Source organism: Equus caballus, chromosome 9 (assembly GCF_041296265.1).
Source record: "Equus caballus isolate H_3958 breed thoroughbred chromosome 9, TB-T2T, whole genome shotgun sequence".
NCBI lineage: Eukaryota > Metazoa > Chordata > Mammalia > Perissodactyla > Equidae > Equus > Equus caballus.
This window is the reverse complement of record NC_091692.1, coordinates 78,017,077-78,034,222: the sequence shown is the minus strand read 5'-3', so window position 1 is coordinate 78,034,222 and position 17,146 is coordinate 78,017,077. Positions and strand designations below refer to the sequence as shown.

Genomic DNA, 17,146 nt, shown 5'->3' with positions numbered 1-17,146 from the left:
GTTTACGGTGTCTGTTCACAGCAGACCAGAGGCACACCCCTCCCCCTGCTTCCAGGAGACTGCCCAGTTAGGATTCCCCAGTCCTGGACTTCCCAACCCTTGTCCCGATACTCCTCAACGTGCTTGTGCCAGACCTTTACTCTTCCAAAATGTAAATGTTTCCTCCTTTCCTTCCTGCTCTTCTCAACTCACCCAGTAAATATTCGCGTCGGCTTCTCTAAATTTGCACAGCCCTCATCCACTGCACACATACGGAGAGGCACAAAACGCCAATGTTACCGCGTAAGCCCCGCCCCCGACACAAAACTTCCGGCTCCGCCCCCTTTCGCCGACCCACTTCCGCTGACGCCGGAGGTCAGAGGTGACAGGCAAGATGGCTGACGGGCCCTGTGAACTGTTTTCGAGAGGAGCATCTCCGTGACAGGACCTCGGCGAGGGCGGCTGAGGGAAGCCGAGTCGGGGCGCGAGTTTGAGGCGCCGGCCGCGGATCGAGCGGGGCCGGGCGTGGGAGCAGCGGGAGCCCCGGCGGCGGGGCGTGACTGTTGAGAGGCTGGGGGAGCGGCCAGGGTGAGGAGCCGGCCGCCGGGGATGCCCCGCCGCCCCCCGGGCCGCCGGGAAGCCGAGGGCCGCGGGGTCGCTTCATGCCGCCGACTGGTCTCGAGCCCGCCAGAATGAACAGGAAGAAAGGAGACAAGGGCTTTGAAAGCCCCAGGCCATATAAATTATAAGTATCTTTTCATCTCCTTTTCCTCTTCCAGGGTTTGTTTTCCTGAATTATATGTTGTGATTGTTTCTAACTGACTCGGTGGGCCTGGGAAACCTTGTGGGAAACTAGACCCTTCTCACTGTGTTGGAAGTGGTGTTTGTAGGGCGGAAATGCTTTGATTGACAGTGTTCGTCGACAGATTTAGTGCCCCTTGCGGGGTATGAAACCTTTTTCTTAAAATACTAAACTAATATTTTTGTCCAAAGAATTCTATTTTCATGGCTTCTTGCTCAATTTAAAACAAGTTACCCCAGTTTGTAGGATTTTAAAATGAAAGGTAAAATGTGATTTTGAGCTGCTTAGAGCACAGTCCTTGCTTAGACTTGCATAGAATTATGCTTCATTTAATAATAGAAATATTTTGTTTATTTTGTTTTTGTATTTTTTTTATATACAACCCATCAGGTCGTCTGCATCAACAACATAAACTTCCAGAGAAAATCTGTTGTGGTAAGTATATTCTCAACAGTTGTGAGCAGTGACAAGTCCACCTTTACAATACTTTGAAATTTCCCTTTCCGGATAACTGTATTTCAAGAATAGGTAAGAATCTGAATTCAGATCTGTATGACTCCAAGGTCCATGACCTTGTTACTATAATACTGGCTGCCTCCTTAATTCTCCCTTACCTTTTTTTTTGTTTTCTATTTCCGGATTAGAATCTGATTCCTTATACTCTGTTGTGGAATATGAAAGTTGTTATTACCAAGCTTTTTAGAATTGTGCATAAAATAAGAATAAGCCCATAGGAAGATTTCTTCCGTGAAAAAGTTAATTAAGGTTAGTGCACACACTGACTGAACTTGGCCGCTAAGAGGTTAGTTTTGTTTTCTGATCTTGGCTGACTTGGTTTAGGTGACGTCTCTTTGTAGAGAAGTTTTAGATAAGGTGTTTGAAATCTCATAACCCTTCCCCCCGCCTTTTAGATGAATGGATTTCCTGTATAATCCATTCTAGGGGAGTCCTTGATAAGCCAAGTATTTAATTTACTCTCTGAGCGAAAACTGTATTAAATAGACTAAAATCTTAGTGAGAGGTGGTTTTCTTTGAGTGATGTCATCAACTTCCCTTTCAAATTGTTTGCCTAAGATGAGTTGTACAGATAAAAAAGGTAACCTTTTCATAACAATCATAGAATTTTAGATTTATAAGACTCCTTAAAGGTTCATTAAGTGCATTCTCTTCATTTAAGGAGTTTCTGTTTCAATATTCCTTACATATGATTATTTACTTTGTACCTCATGAAGGATAGTTTAGGTGGTGTTGTGTTGATGAATTGGGTAAGGAAGATATGGGAGAATTAGGGAGTCTAGTTAAGGGGTTCCTATTAATAATCTAGGGGAGAAATGATGAAACCCCGAATGAGGATATCATTAGTGAAATGACATAGAAATAGAGTTGACATGATTGACTGAATTACAGTGAACATTTATTAAGTACATACTACATGTAAGACCATCTTCTAAGGTTTTGTGTTAATCTTAAGTAACTTAATCTTCACAATAACCTCATGTAGTAGATATTATTTTAATCCTTGTTTTTATAAATAAAGCAGCTGAAAGAATGGAGGCAGAGGTGCCAGCCTGGTGGTTCAGTGGTTAAGAATGGAGGCTAAGTAACTTACTTAAGGCCGTGAAGTTAGCAAGTGATTGAGCCATTTTTAATCAAGGGTGACCTAAGAGTCATCTGCATCTTCTTTCTGTCTGTTGTTCCCGCTTTCCACCTCCTCTACTCCTGGCAAAATGATAGAAAGGAATTGCAGATGACTCTTACTGGGAATGCTAGAAAGGAGCATCCACGTGGATGATTTTTAGGTTTCCTACTGGAAAAGTTTAAGTGATATATGAGTTAGGATCCTAGAAAGAAACAAATGGCACATTCCTGCACATTAATTAAGGGGAAGTAATGAAAGAACTACTTAGAACAAACAGGGTTAAGAGAGATGAAGAGATGGAGGAGCCCCCTAGGTTAGCAACAAGGAACAGTTACCACTGCTAAACTGAAAGAACAAAGGAAGGGAGAGTTTACCAGAGCCTACTGTAGCTGTAAGAAAGAGTCACCTTACAGGAGCTATGGCCTTTAGTAGAAAGATGAGCTACCGCCTGCCTCAGCCTGGCGGAGAGGAACTTGGGGGAATAAATATAATGAACTTGATTTCCTTCTGCTCTTCAGTTTCCTCTTTGTGTCTCTGGTTTGACCAACCCAACCAGAAAGCCAGAGGGCTGGTGCTCAGTTAATGCAACCCCTGGGATACAGAGTAGGGTTGAGAGTGGATTAGGAGGGGCAAAAGGAGAATATCTAGAAGAGTCTACCCCTTTTGCCCCAAATCTTCCTCTCTTGTCTTCTGTTGAGATGAAAAACTGGTGTTTCCAATGTAAGGGACCTAACGAAGTCCTATCAGCTGTTGTAGGGATTGGCAATAGCCAACTACACTTTTTTGTAAGTTAAGTTTTATTTGAACACAGCCACACCCATTTATTTATATATTGTCTGTGGTTGCTTCTGAGCTACAGTGGCAGAGTTGAGTAGCTGTGGCAGAAACTGTAACACAGCCTAACTGTGTATTCATAAAGCCTATTTACTCTCTGGCCCTTTAAGAAAAACTTTGCTGATCCCTGAACTGATGTATTAGTGTGAGGAAATGGCTGTTCAGCACTGTTCCTGCCTAAAATATCAGCTACCACTAGTATCTTTCATACAAGATACTGGAAAGAAAAGTGGGTAAAAAAGAATGTGAAACTTAATTGCTACAGCCCCTGCTTTCTTTAGCTGGTGTCAGGGTCTTAGTTGATATATACAGCTTCCTTATTCCTCCACACATTCCATTTTTCCCTTTTCTTTTGCCAGCATTTCTTTTGGTCTGATCTAGACCTTCACTCCTGTAGGATATGCATCCTTGCTTGTTCTGTCTTTATTGAGTTGTTGCAGTTTTCCATTGACTAGGACTATTAGTCTAGTGAGACCTAAGAGGCATTCCAGTGAATCCCTTGGATTCCAGATGTAGTTTTTGTCCTTACTATATAGCAGAACCTCAATTCCTGTTTGATAATTGGGATTAGTCATTTCAGCTACTACAGTGACCCCTTTTTCTGCCTATTGGGTCAATGGGATGAGGAGCCCAAAGTGGTGGTCCAGGGACAGTCTCATCTTCCAATTTATTGGAAGCGTGACTGTGTGCGCTGATGGATGCATTCCTTCCATGGCTGCTAGAACCTCCCAATATACTGAACCCGGGTCACAAAGACAGGAGGCAGGAATTCTTTGAGGGCTTTTTTGGTGGCATAGTGAAAATAGTCACTCCAGCTTGGTTCCCAGATCTATTTTGGCAATGGAGAGGTAACCCTATATATTGTCCACTAGTTTAAGATAGCCTGTTAGAGGTCTCTCAGTTGGTGTTGTAACAGCCTTCAGCAATTTTTTTGCCAGCTGCTTTGGGATGATAGCGCACAAGATAAAACCAGTAAATTTTGTGTTTAGGAGCCCACTGCCACAGTTCCCCATACACTTGGTTGGGAGCATGTATGGACTCCTGCAATGAAATGTAAGGCTTTTTGTAAGTATATTGTAGTTAGGGAAGGAAAATCTAGAACATGTGTCTGTTCTCGTAAGGACAAATCACTGCCCCTGCGGTGATGTGAACTGTCCAATGTAGTCCTTTCTCTACCAACTGCCTAACTGATCCTTCCTGGAAAGGTCCCATATTAGAAGCTTACTGTGATCCTCTGCTATTGGGAGGTGGGCACTCAGCAGTAGTGGCAGCCAGATCAGCCTTGGTGAGAGGAAGATGATGTTTTTGGGCTCATGCATTGCCTCCGTTCTTGCCACCATGATCACTTTGTATATTGAGCAGGGTGGCTATGGAAAGAGTCTATGACATCTACTGGATAATCTTGCCAGTTGACTTTTGAGGGCCCCCTCTGCAGTGGATGCCCTCTGATGGTCATTTATGTGATAATAACATGAATATTTTCATATTATACCTATTCTGAGGAATCCTTTTATATACTTACATCTCCCACCATCTTCTTATTTTTGTTGTTTAATCTCGTTCTTTCCAAACCTCTAACCAGTTGGCCAACCCATTAGCAACTGCCCATGGATCAGTGTAGATGTGTACTTTAGGCGATCTCTATTTCTACAAAGAGTGTAAAACCAGATGTATTTCCCAGTGTTCAGCCTACTGTAGGATTTTCTTCCACTGTCTTTCGGGACCACACTTGAGTGGGATTCTGATGGCAGCTACCATCCACTTGCAACTGGTGCCAGCATCCTGTGCAGATTTATTCGTAATTCAGGCTTGTGTTTTGTCTATTCTGTTAACTGAGCATGGGTAACTTTCCATGAGGCCATTGGATTCTGAGTCACCTGCTCATGCTGTTTTCTTGTGCCGTATGAACCTGCTTGGCCTTGGTCCTGATGTGTTGTTGCCATTTAAAAGGGGAAAGCTGCGCACATGCCCAGCTTTATTTTTCAGAGCTTCATATTCTACTCAGTTCATGATGGCCATTTCAGGTAACATAGTTTTTGGAATTCCTCTGGTCATGTGTTCAGTTTGAACTGCAGAGTCTAGTAGCAAACCAGTAGTTGCTTTGCAAATGGAGAATAGTTATTGGCAGAAGAGGTCATGTCCTTACCCCCAAACCCTTGGAATGTGCACTGTCATTCTGTTGGAGAAAGCCAGAATCTATAAAGCATCTCTGTCTGCTGTGGATGTTTTCTATACCATTGGATGTGCTGAGTCATAAGGCCCAAGTGGCAGGGCAGCTTGTACCGCAGCTTGGACCTGCTGCAGAACCCTTCTTGCTCTGGACCTCTCTCAAAACTCATAACCTTAGAGGTTGCCTCAGCAGTATGCCTGAATGTATATATTGCTTCCAGAATCCAAAGAAGCCCACCAAGTTTTGTGCCTCTCTTTTTCCCACCTTGGTGGGTAGTGCAAAATGAAGCAACTTATCTTTCATTTTAGAAGGTCTGTTTTTATATTCCTCAGACCACTGGAACCTGAGAAGCTTTATTGATGTGACAGACCCCTGAACATTCATAGGATTTAATTCCCATCTTCTGCCATCCATATGTTTATTAAGGTGTTTAGAAAACTTGCTTTTCCCTTCTCACCAGGTCCAGTTAGCATAATATTGTCAATGTAATATTCCAGTATAGTTCTCTATGGGCTATCCTGTAATCAAGGGACTTTGGGAGTATGACTGAGCAGAAGAATTGATATAGTTATTAGTTATTAGATGATAGTGAAGGGGTTCTGCTGTCTTGAAGGTAACCTGCTTCTGATTGTATTTTCCTGATAAGGATTGGGGGGAAAAGCATTTGCTTGATAATTAGTGGAATGCACGTTACCAAGAGCTGTGTTGATTTGCTGCAGTAAAAATACTGCATCTGCAAACATGGTTGTGATTGGCAAATTTGTGATAATTGACCATTATTCCCCGAAACCTACTTGACTTTTGCATTGGCCAAAATAATTGAACTAAATGAAGATGTAGTAGGCATCTTACAAATCTCTGGTGGCACTAATCTTTGTAATTCCCCAAGGGATGTCTAGTTGCTGTGATTTACTATCTTGATTTACTAAGTGATCCAGTGGTGTCCGCTTCGTTCTTCCATAATAGTCCTCACTCCAATGGTAAGAGAATGAATATGAGGATTTGCCAATTACTAAAATATATACTGTATGTTCTAGGACTGGGGAACTAAGCACAAGTCCTGCTCTGAGATAGACTTGGACTGTGAACCCCTCTATTACCTGACCTCTAAAGACTTCCAGTCTGACTAGTAAACTATGGTGATGTTTTGGGACTCCAGGGATTAATGTCAGTTCAGAACCAAGATATAGTAACTCCAGGAGGAGGGCAAAAATTAATTTGAGAGTGACATAGGTCTCAAGATTTTAAAAGAAAGATATGTGAGACTTGAACATGTTTGTAAGCAAAGGAAAAAATCCTATAGAGAGGAAGATTGTAATTATAGGAAAGGGTAATTAATAGAGCAGGATTTCTGAGGATACTGGCTTCTAGCTCTTATGGAAGTCTGCTTAATTCTTAAACAGGAGGAAAAGGTAGGTACGTGTAGCAGAAGGGGAAGGGAATTGATAGTTGGCAGAAGAGTGGTTGAAGTTAAGGATCTTGGGTGGATGGAGAAGAAAGTAGCCCCTAAAGTGCCAGGAAGGATTCTAGTGAGAAACTGGAGGAAGTCAAGGAACAGAATTTCATGTGGTTAAACAGGACTGGGAGAGAAATAATGAGGGACAAAGGGATAAACATTGTGGACATTCAACTTTAAAATGTCAGCATCAGAGCAGTTCTGAGCAGCGATGAGGTGTCTTTCAGAAAGAGTGTGATCTTGATTGCTGTCCCGGAGTGAAAGTGAAGATCATAGGACTAGAAGTCAAGGAGCTTTGAAGCATTGTTACTGCACGGATCAGATCTATCTACATTCAGGTCACTTAGAGTGGTGGCAGAGATAGGTTGGAAAGGAAGAGTATGAGCCTTCATTGAATGTTGGGGAATTTGGGAGATAATAGTGAAGAGGAATAGAGGATGGTATACCTGTATGGCATGAACACAAAGGAAAAGAGTAATAAAAACATTTACTAGATGCCAGCTATGATTTTAAGTGCTTTCCAAGTATTAAATTGCTCAGTAGTTGTAACACCACCAAAAGGTTAGGTAGTGTCATTATTCTTGTTTTGAGGCAAGTGAAGAAACTGAGGTACAGAGAGCTAGAGTAACTTAGCCCAAGATCATATTTGGTGGTGGGGCTGGGATTTGAATGCAACCAGACTACCTCCAGAAGACATTTATTTAACAATAACTATACTGCCCTTGTTCTTTTAGTGTATGCTATATAAAATCCTGTAAATGGTCTAGAAGTAGCAGTGGAAACTAGGAGGTTTCCTGTTTCCCTCTTGTCTAATTTCTAGTGAGTGAAAGAATAAGTAGCTTCTTGTCAAGGAGGATTTAAGGGACATTTCATCTAAGGCTAGGAGGTAGAGAAGGAGTTTTTGAAAAGGTTAAGTGGCACAGGGGAGGTTACTTAAAATGAGACAAGGGTTCTAGGAGGATGGTCAGTTGTGAAGTGGCGGGGAGAGAGCAAGAAGATGAAAGTGAGAGGTTAGATGACCTGAGGGGCTTGCAGTTGTGCCAGTGGCTAAGGATGACAGACTGGAGGGCAGTCATTGGGTCTCAATGCTGCGGGCAGATTTAGGTTAGGGCTCTAGGTGGTGTCAGAGACCTGATGATACAAGGAGACTGGGCTTTTCCCATCTTCATGAAAGACACTCCATTCACTGTATTATTATTAACCTTGGTTTAGAAAGCCAAATCCTGTTCTTGTGTTCAACCTGTGTAGCTAACTCTTGACAGCACTTTCCATAATCTTTTGTTCGCTTTTGACATTCTTTGGTTCTGCTTGCTGTCTTTCAGCTGATCCAAGTTCATTTGTGTAGATTGGTCAGTGGATAGCTGATAGGTTAATCAAGGGAATTTGGGTCCTCCTCCCTACACGTTGCTCACAGTTTGTAGCTTTTAACGCAGAGATTTCATCAACGGTTTTTTGGCTTTGCTCTTTGTTCTCCTTTGCTTCCATATAGAGCTGTCCAGTGGTCTAGTTTAAGGATGTATGGCTCTCCTCTTATTTGGAAATTGAGGGGAAAGAGGCTGCAGAATCTCTAGGCCTTTGAGTAGTTGGGCTGAATATTATCTAAAAAAGATTCTTGGATATTTATTATTTAAAAGCCTTTTACTGAGAGAAATTATGGTATAGTGGGAATCAATTGGGATCATTTAGATGTGAGTTTGAATCTCAAATCTCCACTTATTAATGATATAATTTTCTCAACTGTGTTAACTTATCTGTAAAAAGTATAAAGGAGTACTTATCTCTTAAAGTTGTCACTGGGATTAGAGAGAATTTATGAAAATATTGAGTGTGATATCTGGCATATAGTAGTGCTCATTAAATAGTAGCCATTATAAATTGTTATCATCTAGTCCTCTAAGGTTATTGCCTGAGTTTCATCTTAGATATTCCTGTTAGAGCCTCTGAAATTTTTCTGTTCACTTTGCAGCCCCTGAAATATTACTATTTCATGCCCTCCCAATATTTTGTGTCCAAGTACCCCAGTTTTCAACCTAAGGTATTAAACTCACTGGGCTTATCTTCCATGTTTCATTGGTTCATCTTTCCTATTTGATTCAACACAAGAGGGTGGTGGGCAGTCAGTGTATTTAGCTGTCTCTCATGTCTTTGGTTCATGCTTCGTAGACATTGCTCACCACACTGCTAACATGGTAGAACAATATATGGCCTCTGGGACTATTTTGTAGGAAATCATCTAGCACTTTGAAGTATCTCGTGCTCTTGAAGGCAGCAATAGATTTTCCCTACTTGCCTGCGTGTCTCTTGTGGCTCTGACTTCTTCCCATGTCCTGATTTACCTCTGTGAGCAGACACACATAGTTGTTAGCTTTCGTATTGTAGTTTTTTACCCTGTTTAGGGAGCATGTCCTTTCACTCACTCACCTGGTTTTGATTCTCTTTCTGTTGTCATTTTCTTTTCCTTCATCCCTGTTTTGGTTCCACTGTGTCTACAAATTCTTATATTTGAGAGTAGTGGGTCCTTTTACTTTTTTTCTAGCAAATGGCCTAATTTTCACTGATAGTGAATGTGAACCACCAGCATGATAAAGTTTGCATAATTCACACCCGTTCAGTCATTAGGACGACTGTGTTTGAAATGAAGATACTTGGAGAGCATTTGTATGTATGTAGCTATTTGGGATTCTGTCTCTGGAGTGGTATGTGTATAAGTAGTAGAAATCAAAGAAATGTGTTCTAAAACATACCAGTCTTAGTTGTAATGAAGTTATTATTCTTTATCTTTACAGGGATTTGTGGAACTGACTATATTTCCCACAGTTGCAAACTTGAATAGAATCAAGTTGAACAGCAAACAGTGTAGAATATACCGAGTAAGGATCAATGATTTAGAAGCTGCTTTTATTTATAATGATCCAACCTTGGAAGTTTGTCACAATGAATCAAAACAGTAAGTTATATACTTTAAAAGCCAATATTTCTAACAGTTATGTTTTTTTCATGTGATTAGATTAATTTTCCAGCAGATTTTTTTTAGATTATTATTAGACTCTGGTTCCTAATTCTTTTTTTCTAATTATAATTTCTGTTGCTTTTGCCACTCTGCACATTTGGTTTAAGAATTTTAGTAGCTCTACCCAACATAGTTAGTTATTAAGTTTCCCTTCTTCAGACTACACTTTTAAGGCAGTACTTATCGGAGAACTTTAAATAAATTTTCTTAGCCATTTTTCTACTTTTAATGTTTTCTTAAAAGTATTTAGTTTATAAATATTAAGTGTAATCTTCGATGAGTTAGATAGTCACCATAATCTGTAGACCAGAGACTACTTTAAAAATTCTATAAAATATTTTGACTACTTTAGAATATCATAGAAAAATATTATGCCTGAAATATCTCATTCCTTCGCTTTAAATAAATATTGCGTCTATTGAGGCTACTTCTGATTTTTATCAGTAAATATATATTGTTGTGATGTTTTATGTTCTATTTTTTTCATTTAAATACTTTCCACTTTTCCGTGTATTATGAGAGGCTTCATTTTTTATTATTTTGTGGTCAGGAAATAGTCCATTTACTCTGTATACTGTAGTTTGCATGATTATTTTTCAGTTTGGCATTTATATAATTTCCAGCTTTGTGGGCATAGGTAATGTTGAGTGAATATTCTGGCTCAGCTAAGTTTTTTTTTCCTTTGAATTGTTTCTTAGGAATATAGGATTATTTATCATTCTTATGGCTCTTCTTACCATTTTACTTGATTGTGCCCAGTAAGATTTGTACTGATTTAAATATTGTATTTTAAGGCATTTGTTTTTTCAAAGCTTTGATAGCATTGATTGTATCATTTCTGTGATTCTCAGTGTTTGAGGTTAAAATGTTCCAAACTATAAACTTTCTTTTTTGTAAACTATAAACTCTTTAGTCAAGATGGTATTTTAACTGGTCCAGATGTGTAATATTGCCTTAAGGCAGCAGTTCTCAAAGTCTGATTCCCAGACCTGCAGCATCAACATCACCTGGGAACTTGTTAGAAATGCAAATTCCAAAGTATTACCCCAGACCTAGTGACTTAGAAACTGGGCACAGGGTCCTACAATTTGTGTTTTAACTGTCCTGCCACATGATTCTGATACAAGCTAAAGCTTGAGAACCACTGCCTTAAGGGATTGCAAGTGTGGAGAAAGGAGACTTATCTTTAGACATATTTATGCTCCCAATAATCTGGTTTAGAATCTTTCAAACTCAGAGAAAAGAAAATGTTGTTGATGGGGCTGGCCCCATGGCTGAGTGGTTAAGTTTGCACGCTCTGCTTCGGCAGCCCAGGGTTTCACCAGTTCGGATCCTGGGTGGGGACATGGCGCCACTCATCAAACCATGCTGAGGTGGCATCCTACATGCCACAACTAGAAGGACCCACAACTATAAATATACAACTATGTACTGGGGTGCTTTTGGGAGAAAAAGGAAAAATAAAATCTTGAAAAAAAAAAAAGAAAATGTTGTTGGAAAAATTCAGGGAATCTCTGAATTGCTCCTATGACTTCCCATTTCATAAAGGTGAGTTACATTGATTTTACAGCCACACTTGTAGAACTGACATAAAAAGACTTATTACAAAACCATCTACATCCTCTTTTCCTAAGGAAAAAAAAAAGTCATCTGCCTTTGGAGGAGTAAGTAAATACCACTAATAAATGGGAAAGGCACCTGTAAAAGAGCAGGTTGGGGAGCCAGTGCCTTGCCAGAAGGGCAATTTGGCTGCCGTATCGAGCCTAGAGCTCTGCGTTTGGTGACAGGGTAAGAAGCCTTTCCATCTGCCAGTCACAAGACACAGTGTTGGCACATCTGCTTTAGCAGTTTTTGTTGCTCAGGTCTCAAAGAAGATAATCTACGACAATGCAGTGACAGGATCAGTGGACTCCAAATCTGTCGAGGAAGCAAGCTTTTCTATGCTATGCTTATTTTGAGTGATGATATCCCTTAAAATTTTTCTTTAGTAATAGGGAAGATGCCTCATCACTTTTAGTGTTATAAATAAAGGAAGTCATAAAGGAGAGTTTTTTCAAAGGTTAGGTTAGGAAATTGGGAGAGGTAAAATATATTTTAAATTTTCTTTCCAGCTAAAAGGAGAGCTCTGTTAGCCATGATCACTTAGTAAATATTTGCTGACACCCCTGCTTTTCTGCCTAACTCTAGAATCTTGATTACTTTTAAGAGGGATGACGTTAGTTATTTACTGTTGTGTTTATTCTCTGACTTGTTCAAAAGAGAATTTGAGAAAAATTTTAGAATTTTATTAGACAATAAATTTAGTAGTGAAATTGGTACAAAGGGTGAAAAAGTATAGAATAGTGGGTGCACGCTGTTAAGTTACTCCACAATTGTTAGAGGAAAACTGTAGGTTTGGTTTTGATATTTCTGGTTGCCATACCAAAAAGGGAAACTATCATTTATAAGATTTATAAGACACAAGACAGAAACATACCAATTATTCAGAAGAAATACTGCTTTTCTTAGCGGTTAGATGTGAAAAATATCTCTGTGGATGACAGTATTTTCGAAGGGAACTTTGGGAAAGGCAGATTGTTAAGGTGTTTAGCTTGTCCTTAGATACGTCTGTTACCTTTCTTGTTTCTCAAGTAACTTACTTTCTTTAATGAACCAATAAAATTTCCACTAAAGCTGAAACAGAAATTAAGTATAGCAGTTTTGAAATTGAACGTTAAACTTAAAATTCAGCGGAAAAATTTGATCTTTAATATATACAAGAATGTCCTAACATTCAAAGAAGTAATATACTACTTCATCATGTTTTCTTCCTTTGTTTTTTAAAGTTAAGGTGCCATGCCAGGCTCTCCTATTTATAATGGAAAGAGTGTGCTTACCTTGGTTGAGATTCAGCACTTTTAAATTGTAGGGGGAGTGCAAGAAAGAGAAACATTTGGATAAGAGACTAAAAGGCATGTCTACCTGTATATCTAACTAAATGTTAGCTGAGTTGTTAAATTATCTGTACTAGCAATTAAAAATCCTATTGGTTATGTGAACAAGGCTTCTCTCTCTCTTTGACTTATTATCTGCCAGTAGAATTATTGCAGCACTTGTTTCTCCAAATATGTTTTGTGTTTGGATCTTACATACTGTGGATGGATTATAGTTTTCCTTCATAGGAGCTATGGCTCTTTGGTGTTTTGTTTTTTTTCTTTTTTTGCTGCATTTGTCTCATCTTAGAATAATATAAATGTAGACTTTGCCAGATAAACTGTTTCTGTGGATGGAGAGCCTACAGCGGCTGACATCTTTCTTTCGTCTTTGTTTCTTTCCCTTTCCTAGATAGGCTTTGCCACTTCAAGAAGACCTTTTTTATTTTGCCTGAAAAGTCTCAACTTTCCAAAGTTCTAAGAGTCAGTTTAATTCCTGTCTACTGTCTTCATTTTTACTAAGGAATGGCAGTAGAAATAAAGATGTCTTAAGATATAAATGAAATAGATAGCGAGTGATTAGAGTGATCTTTTTAGAGTGATTAGAATTGATTTTTTTTAATTGGTGAGGTTTTTTTTTGACGATTTTCTAGGTTTTATATTTTAATACGAACTTCAACAAAGGGATTTTAAAGGTTATTTTACTGATAACATAATAAAAGTGGTTGGTTCCATTATTGATTATGGTTAAGTAATATGTATAGTTTTATCTTTTAACTCAGCCACAATGTCTCACGGGCAGTTGTTTTAGTATTGCTTGGAATTAAGTTGTCATACTTGGAGGAATTAGGGTTCATTTAGTAAATCTTCAACAGGAATTTTTCCTGTACTATTCTTTCCACCTTCTACTTGAATGCTTCCAGCTCTGGAGGGCTCACTGGATTTTAAAGCACCTCTTTCATTATTTCTAAATGCTAGAAAGTTCTTTGTTACGTCAAGCTGTTGTTTATAATAGATTTTTGGAGAAATTCTTTTGAGTGCCTTGATTTACCAGTTTTTCCGTATCCCCTACAGCATTACTCATGTTTAAGCCTTGTTTCCTGAGGAGGACTGGGGGTTGGCGATGGTGGTGGTCATAGGTCAAGAGCGCATTAATATTTTGCTTTCATTATTATTCTGAAAACTGAAAACACTTATTATAATCTTGCCTTGTAATTTTTGGCTTTTGTGAGGTTATTATGAAAGGAAACATATTTGATTCGTATTATGAAAGGAAACACTGAAATCCAAACCATGAGAAGATTGTTTCTCATAACTGACTTCCCAATAGATTCCATTTATAATGACTCACCATTTTATTTGGACCACATTACCTTTTCTCAGGAAATGAGGAGATTAAGTGACAATAATTTCCCATAAAAAACCTGAGCAGTCTAATATGTAATGTTTAAATTTGTTTTTTTGTGTAACGATTATTTTTTACTTTTGAATTTCACAGATAACTGGGAGAAAATTACAGATTCTTCAGCTATCTTTCAGATTTTATGTTTTGAGAGTCTATAGAAAAGAAATTGCAATGTATAGGTGTACAAAGTCTTTAAAATTAGGTGGTATGTTAACTAATTGCTGGTAAGGATGCAGAGCAACTGGCATTTTTATATATTACTGATGGGAATGCAGAATGGTACAGCCATTCTGGAAAACAGTTTGGCAGATACTTCTTTTTTAAAGATTGGCACCTGAGCTAACAACTGTTGCCAGTCTTCTTTTTTCTTTTTTTCTACTTTTTCTCCCCAAATCCCCCCAGTACATAGTTGCGTATTTTAGTTGTGGGTCCTTCTAGTTGTGGCATGTGGGACACCACCTCAACATGGCCTGATGAACGGTGCCATGTCTGTGCCCAGGATCTGAACCAGTGAAACCCTGGGCTGCCGAAGCGGAGTGTGTAAACTTAACCACTCGGCCACAGGGCTGGCCCCTGGCAGATTCTTATAAAGCTAAACTTATATTTTCCATGCACCTCAGCAGACCCACTCTTGGGTATTTGTACTACAGAAATGAAAATTCAGTTCACATAAAAACTAATACAGAATTGTTTGTAGCAGCTTTATTTGTGATAGTCAAAAACTGGAAACAACCTAGATGTCCTTCAGTGGGTGAATGAATAAACAATAAATAATCTGTGGTACAGTCTCTACAATAGAATACAGTGTATAAAGGAACAAACTATTGATACATGTGACACCTTAGATGAATTTCAAAGACATGCTGAGTAAGACAAGCCTCAGAAGGTTGCATTCTGTATAATTGCATTTATTTGACACAAGGCATAGTGCAAAGGACTTTTTGAGATGATGGAACTGTTCTATATCCTGATTGTGGTGGTGGTTACATATGTGTTAAAAGAATATAGAATTATATACCAAAGGAAAAAAAGTTACTTTTACTTATGATAATTTAAAAAAAATGCATGGTATGTGAAAACACAGGGTTATCTGTTTTTATTATGGTCCTGGAGTTTTTACACCTTTTATTTTACATATTTATTTTACAGAAAGAAATTGTTAAAATTACTGAGAAGTCTGTTTAAATACTTTCAGAACGTTATGTTGATTTCCAGAACAAAATGAGATGAGAACAATGTTTTCATATTTCCATAAGACTTGTGTGTGTTGTTTTCATCCAATAGGAAATAAGTCCAAGTAACTATTGAACAAATATTAAGTACCCCCTGGCATATAGAGGATATAACAGTGAACCAGCTGAAAGGTCTCCTCCTTCATTAAGCTTAAATTGCCATGCACTGGGGAGTAAAGGAGAACAGTATTACATTTTGAGGAATTGAGTCCCATCCTGAGTTGTTTTAAACAGCTTAGTTTCTGTCAGATTATAAAGCTTATTGAATCCATTCAAATTTTTGCCAGATTGACAAGGAATAATTATTTCTTCAATTCTACATGTCTTCTTTATTTTTGTATCAGGAAAGTGTAGTGGCTTTGGCGTTCCAAAGTTAATGAAGAATGTGATAATATTTACGTAGTATCGGCAAGTGGACCATATATGCCGTTGTACTTAACAGTTTAATAGTTTTTGTCATGATGAGTAGAGCGACAGTTACGTGGCTAAAAAGCGTTCTTATGAATTATGTAAGATGATATAATGTCTACAAACAAGTGGTGCTAAATATTTGAGAAAATATGTGGTAAAATATGTGGCTTCTTTTTTCCCCCAGGAGAAATCTCAATTATTTTTCCAATGCTTATGCAGCTGCAGTTAGTGCTGTGGATCCTGATGCAGGAAATGGAGAACTTTGCATTAAGGTTCCGTCAGAATTATGGAAACACGTGGATGGTAAAGTACTAAGAATATATTGAGTGGACAATAAAATCATGTTAGATCTAGTGACTAGAAACTTTTACATGAAAATTAATGATATCGAAATTGTAAATTAATCAGTTGAAATATATAGGAGTTAGAACCTCTTTTTTTCCTTACGGATCACTGGGTAACAGGAAAATAGCAATCAAGGGCTGCGACAAAGAGCAATTTATTTCACTGTTGTTTTTAAAATGAAAGTTGTAGAAAAAAAAAGTTAGATGGATGGAACAATTTGTCAAGATTTGAGAATGCACACAATATCAAATTAGTTTAGAATTATAGCATTTTATTGTAGGAAGCATCCTAAAAAATCATCTGGTTCAGTTCTTTGCTTTACAGAAAAATAATCTGAAGTCCAAAGAGAATAAGTGACCTGCTGGAGGTCACTAATTAGTAGTAGAGTCAAGGCTAGAACATAAGGTTCCTAACACCCACTCTGTATACTTTTGAGCATACTCTGATTGTTTCTGAATCTTCATTTTCTGTTGTATAAAGTAGCAGCTATTATAATTGTTATATGTAACCTTCTGCCTACCTTTATTTAGCCTTATAAAAATTAACTAAGATAAGAAAGTAAAAGACTTTTTGTTATGTTTTTCCTTTTTTTTTTGGTAGTTATTAGTGTGTAGGGGGGGATTTCTTGGGGGAAGGGGCTTTGCCCAATTTAGGGGACAGGCATGGAAGATCATCATTGCGTGTTAAGGGACTGGAGATAGTCCGTGTGGTTGTAACATTTTGGGAGAAATTAAACATCTTTTAATCTTATTATGAAATCAACACATATTATGTAAAAATCAAACATAACAGTAAGTAATACATAATGTAAATTCTTGCATAGTCCTTCCCACCCACCCCACCCCCTACTCCTTCTCCTACTCCCTGAAGTCAACTAGATTAACAATCTGTGGGAGAATGTAATGAGAGAACAAACTTGGAAGTAAGTTTTGAATTGGATCTGGAAGTCCT

General features: G+C 38.5%; 1 protein-coding gene across 24 annotated transcripts in view; it reads left to right on the top strand.

The window, feature by feature from the left end:
* The first annotated feature begins 352 nt into the window (after positions 1-352).
* TAF2 (TATA-box binding protein associated factor 2) overlaps positions 353-17,146 on the top strand; it is an 87,531-nt gene continuing 70,737 nt past the window's right edge. For 19 of the 24 annotated variants that reach the window (XR_011421169.1, XR_011421171.1, XR_011421172.1 and 16 more), the window contains exons 1-4: positions 353-725; positions 1,163-1,216; positions 9,667-9,827; positions 16,035-16,153. Coding sequence is in view for 14 of the 24 variants with exons in the window: in XM_070221282.1 (XP_070077383.1) it covers positions 642-725; positions 1,163-1,216; positions 9,667-9,827; positions 16,035-16,153 (418 nt within the window). In the remaining 10 variants the exon portion in view is untranslated. Of the gene's footprint in view, positions 726-1,161; positions 1,217-9,666; positions 9,828-16,034; positions 16,154-17,146 lie in introns of those variants that run through there. The other 5 variants (XM_070221287.1, XM_070221286.1, XM_070221285.1 and 2 more) reach the window with 3 other exon arrangements.